This window comes from Aulostomus chinensis, chromosome 12 (genome assembly GCF_037954235.1).
Source record: "Aulostomus chinensis isolate RoL2024-O1b breed Wild chromosome 12, RoL_Achi_v1.0, whole genome shotgun sequence".
Lineage (NCBI taxonomy): Eukaryota > Metazoa > Chordata > Actinopteri > Syngnathiformes > Aulostomidae > Aulostomus > Aulostomus chinensis.
Window position 1 is genome coordinate 2,691,168 of NC_141331.1, and position 21,146 is coordinate 2,712,313.

The 21,146-nt window shown below is 47.0% G+C and overlaps 1 protein-coding gene across 2 annotated transcripts in view; it reads right to left on the reverse strand.

The window, feature by feature from the left end:
• The window catches only part of slc4a3 (solute carrier family 4 member 3), a 48,442-nt gene extending 29,008 nt beyond the window's left edge, over positions 1–19,434 (reverse strand). The window contains exons 1-6 of one of the 2 annotated variants that reach the window (XM_086219645.1): positions 18,552–19,434; positions 14,342–14,659; positions 8,511–8,688; positions 7,413–7,663; positions 7,117–7,295; positions 5,660–5,886 (exon numbers count right to left, since the gene is read on the reverse strand). In XM_086219645.1, coding sequence (XP_086075771.1) covers positions 5,660–5,886; positions 7,117–7,295; positions 7,413–7,663; positions 8,511–8,688; positions 14,342–14,395 — 889 coding nt within the window. In that variant the 5' untranslated portion in view covers positions 14,396–14,659; positions 18,552–19,434. Of the gene's footprint in view, positions 1–1,559; positions 2,208–5,659; positions 5,887–7,116; positions 7,296–7,412; positions 7,664–8,510; positions 8,689–14,341; positions 14,660–18,551 lie in introns of those variants that run through there. The other variant, XM_086219646.1, reaches the window with a different exon arrangement.
• Between the last annotated feature and the right edge of the window lie 1,712 nt (positions 19,435–21,146).

Consider the following 21,146-nt stretch of genomic DNA (forward strand, 5'->3'; position numbering starts at 1 on the left):
ATCAGACTCATATATGACACGCAATACATGAATGGATATTTAATTCAGATCCGAATTCACAGCCTCGCTGACGTGAATGACCCCTCTGGAGAGTTCCTTCCGAAGGGATCACGACTACCAAGGTTGGAGAAGTCCTTCCTGTAAAAGGTTTCAATGTGTTTGTCATTACTTGGTTATTTACCGGTCAGTGAATTCCAGACCCCTCCTCATTATCGTCATTACTCTGCTGTTGCTGTCGAGAAAACAAAAATACAAATCCAAAGAAGTTTAGAGTTAATGTTACCAGGAACAAATGATCTTTTTGGAGGTGATCTGGATCAAATTGGAGATCCTGGACCTGTTTTTGTGGTGAAATTTTGATTGAGCAGTCAAACGAGAGCAGGCCCGTCTCCCTCGGCAGCCATCTTTGGACTGGGAGTGTCTGGCAGTGTTAAGACCGCTCAGCACCCACTTGCAACCACTTCCACTCAGGTTTTCGCCAGGCAGCAGTAAAGTCGGACGGCATTTATCAGTCTTAAAGGTTTGGCCCCAGACATCTCGGACAGAGGGACACTCCCACATCCTATCTTTAGAACAAAGGAACGTTTCAAGTAAGCGCAGATCAAAATTTGGGTTTTCAACTCCTTGAATATGAAATCTGGTGACGTGTGTGTGACACGCTGGATGACACAGCGTACAATGAATGAGTTGGAGGTTTGGATTCTTCCCAGATGAGAGCAGATCCTGAGGACTGTTCTAGGCCTCTGGCAGGATCCAGCTATTAGTGGTATTTTTCTGCTCTTAGATGGATTTCCATTAAATTCCTTGAATCCACGTCCAAAGGTTGAGAGCCATACACGTTAGAACATATCTTTATCGTATTCTGGAAGTCTGACCTGGGCAACCTATCCTCGATAAAACGCTCATCTGTTTGAGCTTTTACTGTGGTGATGTTCATCGAGGACGTGCGTTTAGTATGTTCCGGATCGTGTACTGAGCTATTTTTAAGCTGGGAAAGAGCTTTTAATGGCACTCTGTTCATTTGTGTCCGCGCAGATCTCCCTGGCGGAGGGACGAGCGACTGACCCTTTCAGCACCACCCCTACAAAATGAATCTACAAGTCCCACGACGATGCCACACGCTGATCGCCATCAGTTCTTCTCCCTGTACTGGAGCCTCCTCACAAAACTAATGAGCTGATTGTAAACCCAAATAGAAATCACAATAACAGAACCTCGGACAGTTTGTCAATTAAATGACTTTCCGCTCCAGCTGTGGCAGAGCCCAAAGCCAAATGGGTGCCATTGGATCAATAAGAAAGCAGGAAACGGCAGCAGTCGAGTACCACGTCAATTCGCTCAATACAGTTCCCCAGCTAGTCCTCTAGGTGGCCATGAATGAGCCTCGTATATCCATTAATCAGGCTAGCAGCAAGCTACATTATCAATGGAAACCAGTGACCTCCCGTCTATTGATTATCCATGTAAAAGTAGAATAAAATGCTCAGATTCGTGAGGCTTGACAAATGCAGAATGATTTAAAGCTCTTTACAGACTCTCTACGGCTCATCTCTACTCACGGATCGGCTCGAGGGGGGACCCCAGCTGAGTGTGGATCGACTCCAGCAGGTCATAATCATCAAAATCTAAAACAAACTCCTCAAAGTCCCCGACCCCTTCCACATTGGCCAAGGAGCTGTGGTGCTCCAGTTGGTGCTGCCTCGGGGTGCCAAAGCCTTTCTGGACACTGCAGCGGCGTTCTGGTCCGTGGTGCTCAGTGCCGGAGGGCTGCTTATCCGAGGTGTCGTACCCCTGGTTCTCCTGTCCCTCCATGTCGGTCATCTCCACGGCCGGTACCTCCTCCTATCCTCCTCCCTCCAAGTGCTCATCCAGGGCTGCCAACTCGCGAAGGCAGTGCTCCTCCCGCGTCACCGTTTGGAAGAGTCCGGGTCTTTCCAGAGACCACCGGTCCACTTAATGTCGTAGCGGCAGAGGAAAAGAACGTTCGTGTAGACTAACTGGTTTGCGCTAGAAAATCTCGCACCAAAAGAAACTGCAAATTCAGGGCAAAGCGTCCAACGTCAATTAAAAAAAAACAAACACGGAAAGTACGACGAATTTGTTTGCCTTAAAATCCAAACGGGTTATCAGCAGGCAGGAGCCCCCCGTGCCGGGTCCTGTCAGAACGACGCGGGGTCGGATTGGCTTCAGCTTCAACTCCAAAACAAAGTATTGAAAGGGGACGGACTAGTTTGCGCGAGCCCTTTTTCAATGATGTCCACAGCCCATTGATCTGTGAGGCGGCTGCAGATTGAGGGGATCAGATGGGAGGTGGCGCCTTTCGTTCCCACAGTGCCACCATTTACTTTCCAACCTAGTAATGAGCAGGGGGTGAAGACATGTATAGAAGTGCTACCAGCACTCCAATCGCCTAACAATCAGCTCCGCAACTTAATGAGGAATCAAGGTGCTAATTATGAGCATGAGCTGCATCATCTCTGTCCCGAATCTCCATGGAAACCACTCGTCCCCTGAGGTGTGCTGCTCTGACTCATCCACCAGCGTCGCACAAATCTAAGTTAAACAGGAAAAAATGATAAATCTTCCTGATGACTGCATGTGTGAGTATTCTCGGCCGTTCCGTCCAGCCAGAGGAGCTCTGCTGCCGTTTCTCGCCGCTTTTTCTCCGCCTTCATCTCTCGCTTGCTTCTCTCTTCCTCCTTATCTTTCCATCTGTCTCTCTCTTTGGGGGAGGTCTGTTTTATTCAATTGTTTTTCCTTTTGTCTATTTTTATTCTCTAGCTATGGAGATGTCTGGGTCACCACAACCACACGGTGCTGCTCTGTCAAACTGTCTAGTTTAGGTTGTGGTGTTACTCTAATATCAGAAATCAGTATTAATCGAAATCGCAAGATGGTCAACTGGAATTGACAAATTACAGGAAGGTGCATTCTTTTATTTAAATGAGGTTTTAATAAAAATCAGCATAATGATGTAAAAATGAACATTCCCTCTAATACTGCAAAGAACTAAATTAGAATAATCCATCTTTTCAAACCTGAGCAGCTCTAGACTGCACTCACGTATGGGAACGTGTAAAAATACACAGTCAGCAGGAGCCGCAAACACAAAAATACAAAGCAGGAATTTTTCTGGAAATTCTATGGACTCATTCAGTCAAGACCAGCATCCAGGTTTGGGTTCAACCTGCCGACGAATAATCTTTGACAAGATGGTCAACGTTTCTATTTCTCATCTTGACTCAGAGTCATGGAGAGATTCAAAGCCTCAAGGCCTCGCGCCTCATTCACAGGACGTCACACTCATCGGAACAACAAGTTTACAAGCGGGAGAATTCCTGCCAACGGCCGCTAAAAAGTTGGACAACCAACTTGGCGGGTTGGTGATGATTTTTAACGCGTACACATGCAGAAAAAAACGGTGCAGAAAACGTCCGTGTTTGGTGCAGTTAAACACTTCCTGCAGTCATCCGTGTCTTGGTATCTCTTTGGGTCAGGGTCAGAAACGGTAAGACTGATCAGCTACAAGTTATTTAGTCACCCTGACAAGGGTTACGGCCTAATAGAACACAGCCGTCAATGAATGCAGCTGTCAGCAGGATACTTAAGGTTCATGGTGAAACACCAGTATACCCAGTATTGAGGATATTGATTTACTGACATGGTGAAGTGGCTGTTAGTGGGATAGAAAACGTGTTTCTGTGAATCTTACAGGCTCCTGAGACTCGACATGACCTGACCCATGGAAACTGACATTTCTGGAGCTTTAAGTTCAGACAGAAACACGAGTTAAGAGTCTTTCTGAAATTGCTGCTTGTGCAATTTGGCAGTTGAAATTCCGATTTAACAAAAACAAAAACTTTTCTATTTCTCAGCGAGTCATGATGTCAATTAGAGTTGTGGTCTTTTGAAACAGTGCTGATCTGCTGCGGGGGCAGCTGGAGTCCACCAGGACGGAACTACGCTGGTCTACGTGGCCTGTCAATGTGACGTCTCACTCCCTACAAATGCAACACTAGTGGCCCTGTTTTGTCTCTAAACAGTCAATGATGACTTTGCTCTGGTAAAGCAGGAACGGCCAGAGGCAGGGTCGCTGGTGAAGGGGAATCGACTGCAGTCTGTTAATTATGCCCCTGAACACTGGGACAGAGATTTTCTCTGGCAACTCCATATTTCTCTCTCCTCTTCTTTCCCCCTCATTTTCTCTCTATTATTTCCTCTTTCTAGTCAAGGAGAGGTGAGGAGTTTAGACTAGCATGGCTCAAATGTGACAACTCCAGGTCCAGGTGTGAGCACACGCAGGACACCAAACCTAGATCTCATCACCGAGACCCCATTCAGAGGTGGTCCAGGCTCCATACGGCGTGAGCAAGGGGCCACACTGAAGGACCGCCTCCTCAGCAGCAGCCTCTTATACTTCAACCCCTGCAGCAGCCCCAGAGCCCAGAGATCTACGACCAACATGTCAGACATCTTGAGTGATTTACTTTGCCTGAACCAGGACGAAGACCGGACGCAGACCCTTGCACTCTGGCTTCTCCCTCCTATTTCCAAGCCCTGCTTTGCTGCTCTGCTGAAACAAAGTGACGAACTGACAACTCCCTCTCTTATTAAAAGTCTAACCGCAAAAATGGAGTGTAACTTGTTAAGGGAGAGCAGGTATAAAGAGCTTTTTTCTCTGTGACTGATCACAGTGTTTTACAACTGAATCAGACGGGCAGGGAGGCAGCAACAGTCCTGAGGGCCTAACAGCAGGGGGCAGCAGTGGTCCAGATGGCCGAGCTGCAGGAGGAGGTCTGGTTCCTGGGGGCCGTACGGCAGTAACAGGAGTGCAGCAAGGGCCTTGACAAGGCATGTATATAACGCAGGATGAAAAATATTGCTGGAAAATCAGAGATCATGAACTAATATAAGAGGATAGAAACCTTTTAAATCCCAAGAGTAAGAACACCGGCTGCACATCACATGGACACCAAGACACGCGCATGCATGACGGCTACATGAGCTTTACGATGGACGTAAGACCATTAGTGTCCCTGCATGGAGGCCTGACAGCCAGCAGTCACGGGCTGGCATCAAATACTCCAAAGAGACTCATAACAAAGATCCTCCCACGCGGTTGCTGTGGTGTGGGGGCGCACAGTAAAACTGAGTCATCTAAGAAGGTACGTTGAGCCAGCAAATCCCATTCTCTCATTTCTACTGAGCTTCGTGGAGATGAAGCCACACCAAACCAAGCCAAACAAGGTGATGTACTCTGATGAAATGATTAGGAGCAGAATGACGTCGTCAAAGCAACCCGCGACGTGAAGTGTGAGCTCAGATATGAGAGGAAAAAAAACTTCAAATGCATTGAACTGGCAAAGAGTGACCTTTGACCCTGAGCTGCACCAGCACTCTCAGTGTGCATCACATTGGCCGTGCGCTGGTCTGAGGCCTGTACAGTGGAGTGTTGCTGCAGGCCATCGTGTTTCTGTGACAACAACCCTTGATATCTACACGTCAACGCCTCATGCTTTTCAATACTCTAGAGTACCGAGGACTTTACTGCTCCACGGTGTCCACGCTTAGTCTGTCGTGACAGCCTTCCTGTACAAGTCTGACTAAGTTTACTGTGTGAATACAGACACCACCCGAAGCCCTCCGTCACATCTCTTACTTTTCATGCCGTCCAGGTCGGCGCTGGCCAACATCTGGGCCTCAGCCTCGTCGGTGGGCACCTGCTGATAGATGGCGGTCTCCAGAGCCGTCATGCTGCCAATGCAGATCCGCTCCCGCAAGTCATAGTTGCTCCGCTGGGCGCCCGCCATGCGATGGTGGGTGGGTTTTCGGCGGAACCATCCCCGGGTTGTGGTTGTACTGGGCGGTTCAGATCCTGGGGGATCACTGAAATTAGGAAATACTGGTCACTTCCTCTCTGGTCTAGTCTGAGACGTGCACTTTGCTGATGAAAAAACCAACACAGCACTTTAAATTCTTGTTTAGATGGAAGATAATGGCACTCAAGTTCAATGCCTCCATTCCTGCAGGACCGGCTGTTCGCCAGCAGAGGGCAACCTAACACTGAGGATCCTTAGCTGTGTCCACTCCAACACCATGACATCGGCACGGTGGTGTTCCCCGGAGCCAGAATCAGCAGAGACAAAAGCCTGAATCACCATGGAGCCCCTGAACTCCCAGCAGCAGAGCCCATACATTATTCACTCTCCCACCAAATTATTCATATTGTGATGCTTCTGTACGTTTGCCGGCCAGATGGGTCCTCTAATAACTCGGAGGGTGCCATTACGAGATGATAGCTGCCTAGGACCGACCACACACTCACACTCACACTCACACACACACACACACACACACACTACAGGTGTGTGTGTGTGTGTGTGTGTGTGTAAGTATTAATAGAAGTATTTATGGGGCTGTACATCATTCGTCCTGCTGTTTTCTTTTTGCAGGGTCCCTTGTTTCCGTTTCTTTTTTTCATGATTAGACCGGGCAGCAAAGAGATGCTTTTCACAGGACGTCGGTCCGACGTGACAGCTGGTCACCACTGGACAGCTGAAGTCAAACGTTCATTCATTGTGTTATTTTACAGAAGACTGGTGTTCTCCTGGTTCTGATAGTTCCAGCAGCTGAAAACAGGCCTGCCATGTAACTGCAGGGAGGATGAAAAACGGTAGTAAACAAAAAAAAAGATGCAACGACAACAAACTAAATGTAAATAAAATACAGTCAAGGGCAGAAGAGACTTCTGGATTTTTTTCATGTCTTTTTACATGTCTACATTGAAATAATTTACTAATTCCTGTGACATTTCTACATTTAGTCAGTGGAACATACACGTATCAGTCTCCTGAAGCACTGCATCTTCAGGTGTTAGCCAACTATATCAAAGCTTAAACAACGTCTAATGAAGGGAACGGCCATCTTGGTGTGGCGGCACGTTAACAACAGTGTTTCACTGAGGACTTCATTCCTCTGTGGGGAAGACGCCGCGCCCCACCTGCTCTCTGGCTCCCTCAGGTCATTACTTCCAGGGATTTGTTGGTCCTGCATGTCTGTTTATAGTTTCCAATGAACCTGATTGACACAACAACCTGAGATGATGTCACGGCGTACCTGTTACAAGACACTTCCTGTCCATCAGCCTCCTTGTGGCATCCAGGGACAGCGCTGTGGACCTCCCCCTTCACTAGAGTCAGTGTGGATTTCCTCGACAGCACATGCTCTTCATCTTCTGTGTGGAAGGTGGCGAGTGGAGGAGGTTCCTCCAAGTCTTCTTGACTCCCCAAACTAAACTAAGAGCAAGTGGAAGGTCGGTGAGAGGAGTGAAATGCGGTGACACAGCGAGCATTGAAGAACTAGAGACACGCGTCACAGGACGTCCTGCTGAAGCGGTCTCAGTCGTATTTTACCTGTGGTTGGACATCAGGTGGCTCTGCAGGCGCGGCAGCCACCTCCGCGAGGTCCACCTCAGACTCCGCCTCCTCCTCGTCTACCTCGTGGATGGTGGGTGTAACTTCAGAGGGCGGGAGAGAGGTCTTTTTTTTCTTCCGTTTCTTCTTGTGCCTTCTGTCAGTGCTGTGGACCCTCTTGCGTAGCCGCTGGGGGAGGGGCAGGTGGGTGGACAGAGGGTGGTGTGTGTGGTGGACTGTGTGTCGGTGATCTGGATTCAAACCATAAACACAACGAAACGAAACGAAACGCAACACACACACTGATATTAAATTCAGGTCTACTAATCGAGCGGCTTCAGTGAAACAGCATCTCAGACTCCGCCCTCTCAGTCTTCATTTGATGAGCTAATCTAGTTACTTGTTAGTTGCTTCTTGCGGTTTGGCAGACATCAGCAGTAACTTCACCTTTTCACCGTGAGCTTGAGAGCATGTAAGCTACTCCTGGAGACCGTTTCTAAGTCCCCATGCACCTCGGTCAAAGGCTTCGTAGAGCTCTGGCACCTGGAAGGTTCGGAGGCAAAGCTAGACGGCGACACTCTGCCTACGCGGCCAATCCACTGCAGAGTACTGCGACACGCTGAGAAACCGGATGCTGCCCTCAACTGAGCCCTGCAGACCGTCTCAGACGCCTCAGAGCTACACTGGTAAACAATTCCATTTCATCTAGATTTGATTTACGCAATTTGTACCCTGGAAAAAATTCTGCTTCTTCCAGATTGTGTCTTCTACAGCACATCAAAGTCCCCCTGGGCAAATCTGGCTGCTCTGTAGCCATCTTGGTAAGGCAGTAATTGCTCCTATCTCGCTTTTATGAGACCTGGGAGAGTCAAGACTGAGATGGTGAAGGAATCACTGGGAAAAAAAGGAGTAAAAAATCAGCTGAAATTCTTCTGAGTGTTTGCCCCCAAAATAATGTTTAAAGCTATGGTGCAGAACGTTGTCTCCATCTTCTGGCAGTGGGAGTTATTACAACCAGCTGTCAACACAAACTGGTGAGGTCTCCCTCAGAAAAGCCACGTTTCTGATGTGACATCAGCCTGCACCACCTTTGCTTACACTCAAAGTCTTTCTCGGTGTAGTTGCGGCCCATCCGCTCTCCGCTGGAGGAAGCGGATTCACTGATGATGTCACCAAAGCGCTCCACGGACAACGCTTTCTCCCAGTTCTCCTCTTCCTCCTCCTCCTCTCCCTGCTCATCCACAGAGCCTTCCTCATCTTCTTCGTCCTCCCTCACCTGGGACACGGCAGAGTAAAAGACGACACTTCAGCAGTTTGACAAGAGAAGCAGAACTGTCAGCGTAGAAATAACCAACCACCGTGAGCACGCAGGCCAACACATCCATGCTATGACCACGGCGTGACAGGAGAGGAGGCACTTCCTGGTTGTAAAGGCTGCGTTATAGTAAAAGTGATGTCACCAGAATGTTTTGGCTGTTGGAATACTACGAGAACATAGCCACAAAAACCATGAAGAGCCAAACACATCTCACTGTGTTGATATTTTGTGAGGGCTCCCAATAATTATCAGTAATTATTATTATGATTGTTATCATTAGATATATTTGACAATGTAATCATCAGTCAAACATACTGATGTTCTCCATAACACCAAGGTCCACTAAACCATGTTCTGATCATCAACTAATTAACGCTCTGTTTATTGTGATTATATCGTTGTTATTATACCATTATTATTTATTATTATAGTAGCAGTAGTAGAAGTAGTAGTAGTAGAAGTAGTAGCAGTAGTAGTAGTAGAAGTAGTAGTAGAAGTAGTAGAAGTAGGACAGCCGAGCTCTTGTCTCATGTGCATGAGTCAAATTAAAGGCGTGAAGTGATTTTCTGTAAAACGCTGATGTTGCGTAAGAGATTATAGTCTCTTAAGGTGTTTTGTGAAGATAAGAAATGCATGTTTCACTGAAAACTGATGGCTTAAACCCTTGAAGCATCAGAGCCGGCACCACCGTCTCCCTCCCGACTAACTAACTAACTAACTAACTAACTAACTAACTAATCAACCCAGGTCAAGGTGACAGGTCGGACACATTTCCTGTCTCTCACCATAATTCTCTCCAACAAGCACGCAGTATTTAAATCCTCCATGTCAGGAGAGCACCAAGTCAATACAAGAGAGTGCTAAGCAGCAAATGACTAATGCACTTGACGTCCCTGGAGACAGAGGAGGTTGATGGGAGTGTCCTGCAGAGACATTCGCTGCCTCTGATAGGTCAGATGCCTCAGACCAGCCAGTCCCTGCGGCTCAGATTGGCGCTGGTGTGGTGAAGCACTCTGGCTGGAGCTCCCTGGTCTCAGATTTCTCTTCCAGGGCTCCATTACCTCCTAATTACCGGTGGGATGAAGGGACAGGATGGCTTTAATGATCGCAGCTCCCCATCTACACCGGGCCACCAGCACGGGGAGAATCTGAGGACTGAGTGAACAGTAAAAGCTTTGTTTTCACTGGAGATTCTCAGGTGATGGTAGCATGTATCCTGGAAGGAGTGGCACGTTTTCATGAGCTACAGCCAACAAATATTCACAGTTCAGATAAATACAACTGCCGTTTCTCATTTTACTTGATCATTTTATGTTGAATCTTTTTTTACTGTACGTTTTATTTCCTTTTTTATTAAAACATAACTTAGTTGTCGAGACACTTTTAATTGCGTCGTTTTCCCCTTGCTCTGAGATGATAGCCGCAGTACTTTCTTTCCTCGACGCGACGACAGAACGTCTGCATTATTCAGGGACGTCCTAGTTCGCGGGACTTTTTATTTTACTCTCTCCGGTCAGCTTCTCCTTCCAGCCACCCACGACAGGCCTGATGTAACACAGGAGGGGAAACACTCTCCGCCAGGCCTTTAAAGGACTCTTCCTGAAACAAACCAACAGACTCTTTCATGTCAGCTTTGAAGTCAGGTGGGTGGAGGGACACGGGGGGAGGGCGACCCCGGCCCAGGTGGTGGGAGGCGCCTGTGACACACTGAACAATGATAAACACCTGCAATTCTCCAATAGGTTTTTATCACATCACTACATTTTGCTGTCAACCGCTGACACAAACGCGTCTTCCGTCCCCTACAGTCGAGGGACAACTTGATGACATACATGCATTTTACAGGTCGGTAATCTACCGTCTAATTCTGGCAGACCAGCTGCAGCCAAGGTGCACTGCTGCCCTCTACAGGCTACTCGCAGCTCTACACCCACAAGCTAAACACATGTATGGAGTCAAGGCCACCATGGAATGCATTCTTATTTAATGTGCTTTGATTTTTTTAACTTCTCTATGATGAAATCAGTCACTGTGCAGGCCTTGTGCTACCATCCCAGCCCACACACTTGTGTTTCAGGTATTATGATGGAAATGGCTGGTTATAAAAGGGGTATTTTCTCATGTATTTGAGTTGAAAGTGACCGTAACAATAAAACTACGAGCTTTTACAGGAGAGTCTGCTGCATATTAAAAGCTGTCAACAGGTAACAAGCTTGTTTAAGGTTTAAACTCATCATGCTAGTCGGTTTTTACCAATAATCACATACTCAAAAGAGCTAATTGTGTTTTTCCACTGATGCCACACAGAGTCAACACACTGTGTTCTCCGCCGTGCTGAATGATCCTGCTGGAGAAGAAAAACACTTACTCAGTTGTGCTGAAATGAAAGCAGAGCTGTTGTGGTAGAACGCTGCTCTCACTAAGTGCTGTTACTTTGATATCAAACACTCCTGTTTGACAAATGAATATTCAGCCTGTTATTCAGCCGCTGGTTCGGCCACTTGGCATCAACGGCGTCTATTAAAGCTGCCTCTTCAGTTAAAGCGCTGATGACTAACCTTTACTCCTGACTCTTTTTTTTTGTGCAACATAAATATTTCATTTTTAGAGGAATGCAGATTCAGAGAGGAGGCGCACTGAAATATTTAAGGGGTGCTGACTAATGTTGAGGCAGTGACAGTGTGTTTGGCTTATTCATCAGGATGAGACAAACACAGGAGCGATCCGAGAGAGCGTCAGACACGAGGATGCTTCGGGTCACCGAAGGATCATCTGACACGTCGCCATAAATCCTCTTCAGATGAGTCTGTCATCCATTGGTTCTGAACATCAAGCATCAATGTTGCGCCATTATGGTTACATTTTACATTTGCATGGTTTATTCTTGAGTTAGATTACAAATTCTGCCACGTTGCAGACAAATGAATCGATGTTTTACCTGAATTTGTCAGGACAAAGGTGTGCGACGCTGCATGTGCAGCGTACACACTGTGTGCTTGGATATCAAGAAAAATGCAAACACATTACTGATCATGGGGGAGCGGCCCGGTGGAGCAGTGGTCCTCACTGTGGACCCCCAGCAAGAAGGTTGTGGGTGGAGCCCCGGCTGCAGCACGGGGTCTTTCTGGGTGAGTCTCCATGTTCTCCCTGTTCCTGCTGGGTTCTCTCTGGTACTCCAGCTTCCTCCACAGTCCAAAGACATCAAGAGGGACCAGGTTAATCCAGACTCTAAATTGACCGTAGGTGTGGCTGGGAGAGCCAATGGTTGTCTGTCTCTATGTGTTGGCCCTGCCATGGACTGGTGACCTGTCCAGGGGGAAGGCTGCTGGGATAGGCTCCACCCCCCTCCACCCTCAACAGGATAAGGATTGGATGGATGACTGATCATTTTGAAACGTCTATTTCTAAAACTCCAGACATACAAATTGAAACTGGCATAAAAGAAGTCAAACTAAATAATTGTGGAGATTTTCTTTTTGCTGTTACTTTATCAACACCAGCTGAAGCAGCAATTGCTACTTTAGAGTATCATGACCTTTTTCTCGGGGGCTGTGTCCCAGGCTAGTTAGCTTAGCCCAATGGCTGGTAGTGGGTGGGAAGTGTTAGCATCAGCTAGCTCAGGTCCAGGTTAGTTAGCTTAGCCCAATGGCTGGTAGTGGGTGGGAAGTGTTAGCATCAGCTAGCTCAGGTCCAGGTTAGTTAGCTTAGCCCAATGGCTGGTAGTGGGTGGGAAGTGTTAGCATCAGCTAGTTCAGGTCCAGGTTAGTTAGCTTAGCCCAATGGCTGGTAGTGGTTGGGAAGTGTTAGCATCAGCTAGCTCAGGTCCAGGATAGTTAGCTTAGCCCAATGGCTGGTAGTGGGTGGGAAGTGTTAGCATCAGCTAGCTCAGGTCCAGGATGCTAGTGTGTCCAGCAGGAATCCTCCTCCTCTTCATCATCAGTAGCAGCAGTCGCTCTTCTACTCCTCAACAAACCTTTGGTTCTGTTGACCCAAGTTCCAGTGGAGCTTTGGAGGTGCTGCGTCAAATCACTGCGCCCAGTCAGGAAAGTAGTTCCGGCTCGGATCATGAAATTTCACACCATTTTAAATCATTTTTTCGTAAAAAATGCTAAACACAACCTTTGTTGTATTAATGAAGGACAATATACACTATTTGACAACTTCTGACACAGGACTGCTCACACCTCCCATTCGCTCTGGGGATGATGGACAATAAGCACATTCCCAAAAACTGGAAGCTCAGGTATGAAAACATATTTCTGTCATTTGTCAGCTGCTTTCCCGTGTTGGAAGACTGGTTCATCTGCTTCACGGCACCAGATTGGAGCAGAATCACTGCAGATACACCAGATTAATGCGCCAAAATCCTAATATTAGCCAAGTAGTAGTGAATAGCTATTTCTGGACTCTTGGTTCGAAAGCGAGCAAAAGTTGGACGGACACCTGACACAATATGAAGCACAGGCGGCGTTAAGAAGCTAACACCCAGAGGGGATCCAGCCTGTGACGTCTCAGATATTTTTGAATCGAAAACTTATTCTTTGTGTCGATCCAGAATTTGGTGCTGATGCTGCAGTATCTAACAGAAAGAGTGTGTGTGTGTGTGTGTGTGTGTGTGTGTGTGTGTGTGTGTGTGTGTGTGTGCTAAACAGCGTGAGACAAATACGTTGCTATTAGCCAGAGCTCTATAGGGAGTCAGTTTCAAGTCTTTGTCATTGATTTTTCTTGCATTCAGTAAAATACAGACTGATGCAAACATGCAGCTTGTTTCCTTCAGCCGGACTCTCACTTCCTCTTCCCTCCATCTCAGCCCCTGATTGGCTGAGCTGGGGCGCTGCCCAGACAAACAAGTCACTACCAACATTAATATCAGCATCCCAGTTTGTTTTCATTCTGCGCCACATAAATGAGCAATATTTTGACTGCAACCACTGTATGCATGAAAAGGGCGGTTCCTTGATTATGAGGCCAGCTTTAACCCCATGACCTCCTCTTCATGTCTAACACAGTCCCATAAGAATTAAGCTTTGTTAGCAATTCTGTCAATCAAAAGAAAACTTAGAATTCAGAATGTGTTGTGTCAATGGCTAAAATTCTACCTTTTTGAACTGAACTTGAGTAAGGGTTGCTGCTTCATTCATCAAAAACGATGACTGCTTAAACACACACACACACACACACACACACACACACACACACACACACACACACACAGGTTTGTGCAACCATCCTTGTTTGGATTTTCCATCGATTTCCATTCATGAAGAACTCAGAAATTAAGTTTTCCTGCACCAGGACAGGCCTTTGGTCCCATCGAGGACTAGAGGTCCTGCTAAGGTTGGTGTTTACACCAGAAAATGTCTCCAATAGGTAACAAAAGCCATTCCATCCACTCCCAGCACCCCCCCCCCCACACACACACACACACACTCACTCTCTCTTGGCCGCCAGCCTAAGGGCAACCCGATGTGCTCCATGCAGAACAGACCAGCTCTGGATTAAACAAGAGCAGCAGAAGCTCTTGAATTTAAATAGGTCGCACCACTGAGTAGTTAGCAGGATGTTGTGTGTTTATGATGATGGGCAGGTAGACGCTGAGCGGAGGACTCACCTGTTGCAGGTTGATCAACACATCTATCCCAGGGACGTGACCTCCTGTAGCCATGGGGTCTGGCCTGCAGCCAGGGCGAAAGGGTCGACTCTGCTGAGCTGGAGATGTGGTTGGAGCAGGCAAGGAGAGAAATGACAATGGACCTAGAAGTGGAGGGTGGAGGGGTGGCGGGGGCCCGGGGAGCCTGAGGGAGTGGGGTGGCAGGACTGGGAGGGAGGCAGAGACGCACTGCAAGGCAGCAGGAAGCTGGAGGAGGACGGGGGTTCAGCCCTTCTCTTTCACAGTGGGGGATCCAGGAAGCCTTTGGGCTTGCATAACCTGCAGGACAGAGAGGATCATTGAGGACGAAGAGTATAAAATACACACTGACACACAGTTTGAAAAACACGCCACAATTCAAAGTCAAAGGTGTAACTTGAATATTTTAAGAAAATGTTGAGGATGTTTCTGAAAGCAAAAAAAAAGACATGCATCTGAGTCAGCTGCTTGGCATTCCTGTGATAAGATTACAGTAATAATGGCGCAGCCGTAACTGTGATCTATCGAGGCGACTCACTGCTGCAACACGCCAACAAGAACATGTCAGCTGCCACGGTGATGGAGCGCGAGCTGACATGCGACACGAGCCGATCTGGACCTGAACGGAGGACGTGCTTGAACTCTGTTTCCTAAGTCCAGGTGTGTGGCAGACCGGTGTCAGGAGGTTCCTAACTGAGACGAAGAGCCCTGATCCACAACAACAACCCGTGTCCTTATGCAGTCCTGCACCACGTTAAAAGAACACAATCAAGGCTGGAACCATGGAGGAGTTGAGCGGAGGAGATCGCTCGCCCATCGGTTCTATTCACCAATGTATCTGAACACCTTCCTGAAATGAACGACTCCGGAAGATCCGGCTCACTTCAACAGTTACGCCGCACTCCATTTGAACGAAGATCGGAATTTCCAAGTTAGAAATTTCAACAGGACATTACTCTGGGATCGAAACTCCTAGAGATCACACCTCAAAATGGCTGCTCCACACACGTCCTTACATAGATGTGTCGCTACGATCTCTGCATGCGGAAAATACCTCATGAACAAAAGTCTTTTAATGCATCATGTGACAAACGGAGAAGGGGCTGAAAGAACCCGTGAAAGCATTTTCATTGGGTGAAAGAGAGATACGTGAGCACTTAAAAACCAGGAATCTGGATTTTTCATTTCACGGGACCCAACCCCAACCCTAAATTAGGCCGATGAGTAAAACAGGGACGCAAAACAAAAACTCAGCTAAACGGGACTGATGGGATGGCAGAAAACGTGGCCGCGGACTCCCGTTTCTGACGGAGAACAATGGCGTTTCTAAGCTGCCTTCATCAGGGTCTACGTTCGCGAACACATCCCAAGTGTGTTTGCAGCTGCTGTCACCAGAAGAGGCTCTACATCTGTCTCTGCTTTATTCAGCTGACTCATTTTCTCCCTCTGAGAGACTCACAGCTGCCTCGCTGCACGATTACAAACACGCTGCTGAGATGCAGAGCATTTGGAGGGGCAATTATTGTGCACAATATTTTGGGCAATATGGCGTCATTACGCTGTGCTGCATCTCCTGGTGGGGTTTCTTAGTCATCATGACCACACTTGAGGACAGAAGTGCACATTGTGTTGCACAATAAAAAAAACAAAACAATTGAAGAGGATGGTTTTAACAAGAGGTGGGGTACTGTTTAAAATCCTGCTGAAATTGGAAAAAAAAAAAAAAAACTTTATGAAGTATTTAACTTTATATGACAGAATAAAATTGTGAAAAATCAAGCCAAAATTTTTTTCCCAGTAAAAACAAAAGATGAAGTGTGCTTACGTCACACTGCGCCAAACATTTGCAGCCAATCATGACTCTAGATGATAATTCGATTTCATGCCAGAACGCTCCTGGAGTGGAGTGATTCTGGGGCCTCACCGATTACTGGACAAAAAAAACACAAATCTAGTTGATTTCAGTTAAACAAAATATTTTCCTCTGATGTCCAACCACTGTTCTGCTTCAGCTTTAAGGGATCTGCGGAGTTTCCCGAAGGCTCCAAAGTCTATGTGATGCTAACGAGTTGGGCTAAATGCTATTAACGGTAAATCTTCTGAGCTCGACAGTAGCCAGTCTGACAACAGAAAGTCCAATATTGAGTTGATTTCCTGAGTTTCCTGATGACCAGTTGAGGTTAACTGTTACTGTTAGCTCAGTTAGCTGTGCGGCTAACGGTCCTCATAGCTGACGCAGCCCAGAGAAGCCAGGAGCCAAACCTGTACTGTAAACATTATAGCTTGTCATCAAACTGGTCCTCTTTACATATCAGTAGAGCTTCATTAATACCAATACAATCTGTGCTGTTAAAACGTGCTGTGAGAAAACTCAACTAACCCCCCATCAGAGAACACCTTGCTGCAACCCCACACTCACTCCCTCCACCTGCCTATTGTGTCTGGAGGGCCACCGGTGCCCTCCACTCCACTCACTACTGATATCAGATATCAGGCCCACTTCATAACAGCTGTGAAATCAGAGAGCTCTGAATGGAGGGCCTCTGACGTGTGACAGGAAGGTGACATGCTTAAGTGACAGCCAGTAACAGCGTGGCAGTGGGACACAGAGGATGCTCACGGACTCAACACAAACATGAACTTATTCAAAAGATCCAAGACAAAAAATCTACTAAAATATGAGCCCCTAATGTCCTTGAATATATCTGTAGATAAACTGGGACATATATTTAAACTGAGACCCACAGAGGATTGTTACTGTAACTAGGTTTAGCACATGGAATTGTGCAGGATGGTCAAAAGTCATGACATACACAGTACATAGACAAAGATTTGTTCCTAAAAATTTATATTTTAATTTGGTGTCACTGACATATCTGTAAGCTAGATAACAAACCGGCGAGTCATTTATGGCTCATCACATGCTATATTATCATCTTTGAATACTGCTAGCATACCGTTAGCTCACCTGCTAGTAGACGACCAACAGACTATACTCATCTCCAGTCACCAGCTTGTACGCTCCATCCAATTTACGAATATCATGAATACATTTCCCAACCTAATAGGATGGGAATGAACTTTCCGGGCACTAGTCAGACAGTCAGGATAACATTAGTGGAAGATGTGGATTTTAGATTGGATAACACTCATGATGTTATATGGCGATTTTCAGGTAGTTTTAGAGATTTAACATCAGGGTTTAGGGTTAGCCCTATTAACCACCCAATAAGGTAGGAAATGAAGGGACGACTTTTACAGTCAAGCGTTAGTAAAAAGCCTGAGACAAAGCAAACACCACCAGACTAAAAAACATCTCAAACTCTTTTCAGCGCCACTTAACAAATCAGGAGGCGCCCACTTCTATCAAGAACCAAACTGGAGAACAAGTCCTGGCATCAGAGCAGAGAAATCTTGTTTGCAGTTTCACAGCACATACTGACAAACGTGGACACCATGTCACAAACCGAGCGGGCAGCGAGTCGGACTTGTTCACACACACATTTGAGTCAGCGGCAGCTGTGATTCTCCTCAGTGGAGCGAAAGGGCCAAAGGATTTTGTTAGCCATGTAGCCTCCAAATTTTCAAACAGCTTTTGTCGAATAATTGACACACAAGGTGTTGCAAGAACCTCATCCTAGCCCACAGCCGCTGACAGCTGAAAACATGTTGGTCCACGGAGTCGAAACAGAAGCCTCCAGCGGCCATTATTCACTCGTCTTTACCAGAGAACAACCGCTCACTAGTATTTACTGATAAATCGCTCTATAGTGGGAGATCTGTGGGCTGGGAGTTGAGAGTCATAGTGACAGTATGATGCAGAAGACTCCAAAAATAAGCTTTTTTGTTTTGTTTGTTTTTGCCCGTACCACAGGATTGTACAAGAACCACGGCAGTATATTGATTTAACTGACACAAGGGGAAGAGCGGAAGAACAACTCAGTTTTGAGGCGGATCTAAATCATGAGGCAGACACACCATTTAAGTTTTAATGAGATAAGAGCATTATTCAATGGCATGTCGCCTCAGAGTGTGGAGAAAAAAAATTCAAGTTTAAGACTCCTATTAGTGTGTATTTGAAAGGCAATCTGCACTTTTTGGGTGACCTATCACTTGACCTTACTGTATTTTTAACATTCCCCACCAAACTGATTTATTTACATTGTGTTCAGCAGAGTGTTGAGTGTCTCACATCATAGCACCGAGGTGATAGTAGTCAGTCTTGGTGTTGCGAGCCAGACACCAGGAGGAGTCTCTCAGGTCAGTCAGGGTGAAACAACGTTGTTGGGACTTCAGTGCAGCAGCGATGACGGCCACAGAGAGTAAGAACCCACATCCGTTCTTGGTTCAGTTCTACGGCCCACATTTGGCCTTCACCCAGGGGTTTGTCTCACGGCCAAAAACACGGCCCACGGGTTGACCCAAGTCAGAGCCAACTCATTTGGACCACTCAACACTTGCCAGTGCCGAATCTCGTCTAGTAAGTGCCTTTTAAGTCCCAGATCAGGCCAAATGTGCTCGCCATCCGTAATATTCAGATATTCCGAAAATATTCCTCTCAAAGAGCAGCCACTGATTCTTCGACCCTTCTCTCCCATTAACCAGCCTGGAGAGACCAACTGACTGCTAGTTAGCCAGCATAACCATAACTAGGGTTATCAGTCACTATGACATGATAATTCAAAAATCTTGAGATTTTGTAATTTTATAATGAGGAACTAGTTTTCGTCCAAAAAGTGGTGCCTATGTATCTGGTTCCAAACTGACAAATTTGTACTTTTTTTGGTATCTTGACGGACTTTGTTGACGTTGTCACTGTTAGCTGACAGGCTACATTTGAAAAGTACCCGTAACGCTGGTACACATACAGAACTGATAAACTGTTCTTTTAAATATATCATGTTATGCACAACCCTTGTCATGATAATACAAGCTAAAGCTAAGAAATGCCTGTTGGGTTAGGGTTTGTTTGTTTTTGACAAAGGTATGCTAACACGTCCTATCCGCTGCCTTTCATTGCGCTAAGCTAACTAGCGTGGATCTCAGCTCCTGGAAGCAGCACAGAGGAGATCAACATCTTCTGTTCTAGCTCTTTTCTCACAATTAACGTCTGTAAAAGTCGCTGAACTGTTGGAAGCGGCATCACTTAGCACTCGCTGGTGTTTGCCTTGGTATCCATTTCACTCCTCCTTCAGCCAGAGTCTAGATCGTCCTGCTCAGACACAGGTGGTACATCCTGATTAATACCTATCACACAGGTGTAGGGTTTCCTTGTTAGCGCCACAGGCCCAGAGCATCCAGGAAGTGGTGACCCAGATCTTTCTGGAGAGAAAGAGTCCTGAAAGGGATTGTTGCTGAGTCACGAGTAGGAGCCGCACCATCTGAGGCTCATGGGTGACAGGCAGAGCTTCTGATGGACGCATTTCTACACTGGAGTTACACCACCGCAGCGCAGCGCCAGGTTGCCGGCCACAGCGACCCTTCCTGGGCTCCCTCCCCGATGAAGACGCCTCTCGACACCGTGCACGCACGCACGCACGCTGCGCCACACCTGCAAGAACGCGCTCGACACCGCTGCTCTACCTCAGGCTGCACACGAGCCTCCAATCCCGCTCGCTGCATGCGGGGTCGCCTTTGTTGCACCGCAAAACGGCGTGTCTGAGCATCATCTGGCGCACACGCCGGACTCACGACCACCACCACGTTCTCGTCTACAACCGGAGGCATCCGCGGACGTACCTGCGATTTCTGGGGGGGAGGGGCGGGCTGGGCGATCCGGGGCGAAGTGAACGACTCACGGAGGAGGATGCTGCTGCTGCTGCTGCTGCTGCTGCTGCTGCGGGGGTTCGCGTCAGCAGCCGTCCGGGTCCGTGTCCTCGTGAGGACGCCGCTGCGAAGCCCGATGGTCTGAAGGATGCTCAGCACCACCACGTGACTGGAGGACAACCTGCTGGATGGGCAGCACCAACACGCGCTGTCAACAGCTGTGACATCACTTCAGCTGGGTCCAAACGGTACCACCCCTGGGTGCGCACTGCTGGAGCCAACGGGGCCGGTTCTGGTTCTGCCTCCGGTTCCTTTTCATGTCCGTACAAGATGAAGTCAACAATTTTGCATTCTCAAAAAAAAAACCCCAAAAAACAACCAAAACCCACCAGAAGGAGCACAAATGTGACCTCTGATCCAGTACTTGCTGGTTCACAATCACTGATCAGATGCATTTAGTCCCATAGTACCAAAACTATCAAAACTTACTGGCTGTAGTTCCTAAATGAAGTAGTATTACACCAAAGCCTCTGCTGTAACAAATGCCAAAAGTTGACATAAATAAACCAGACGTCATGTTTGTGGCTGTTAGTGCTCAGCTCTTTGTCATTCTAATGTTTCCATGAATTTCCATGTATGCCTGTTAATTTCAGTGGGAAATATTCCACTGTTTGTTTAAAAAAAAGGGTAAATCGGGGCATTTTTTTCCCCTCATTTAGCATTCAGATGCTGAAGCTGGAACTACAGGGTGAAGCTGGTAATTCATCACTCGTCCTTCGTTCTGAATAAACAAACAGGATTAAAGCTTTTGCTCTTTTTTTGCCTCAGAGGTAAATGAACGCTGCCTCTCAGGACGCCTTCAGGGAATCCCTTCAAATTCAGCTCAGATGTCCACTGGGATTCAGGGATGAACTGAAAACATTCCGATGGTCAAAATCAAAGTCAACTCACATGAATGTGGTATTTCTTTATCGCCTTGAGGAAACTTCATCAAACAGAACAGAAACATCCACTGGGACTG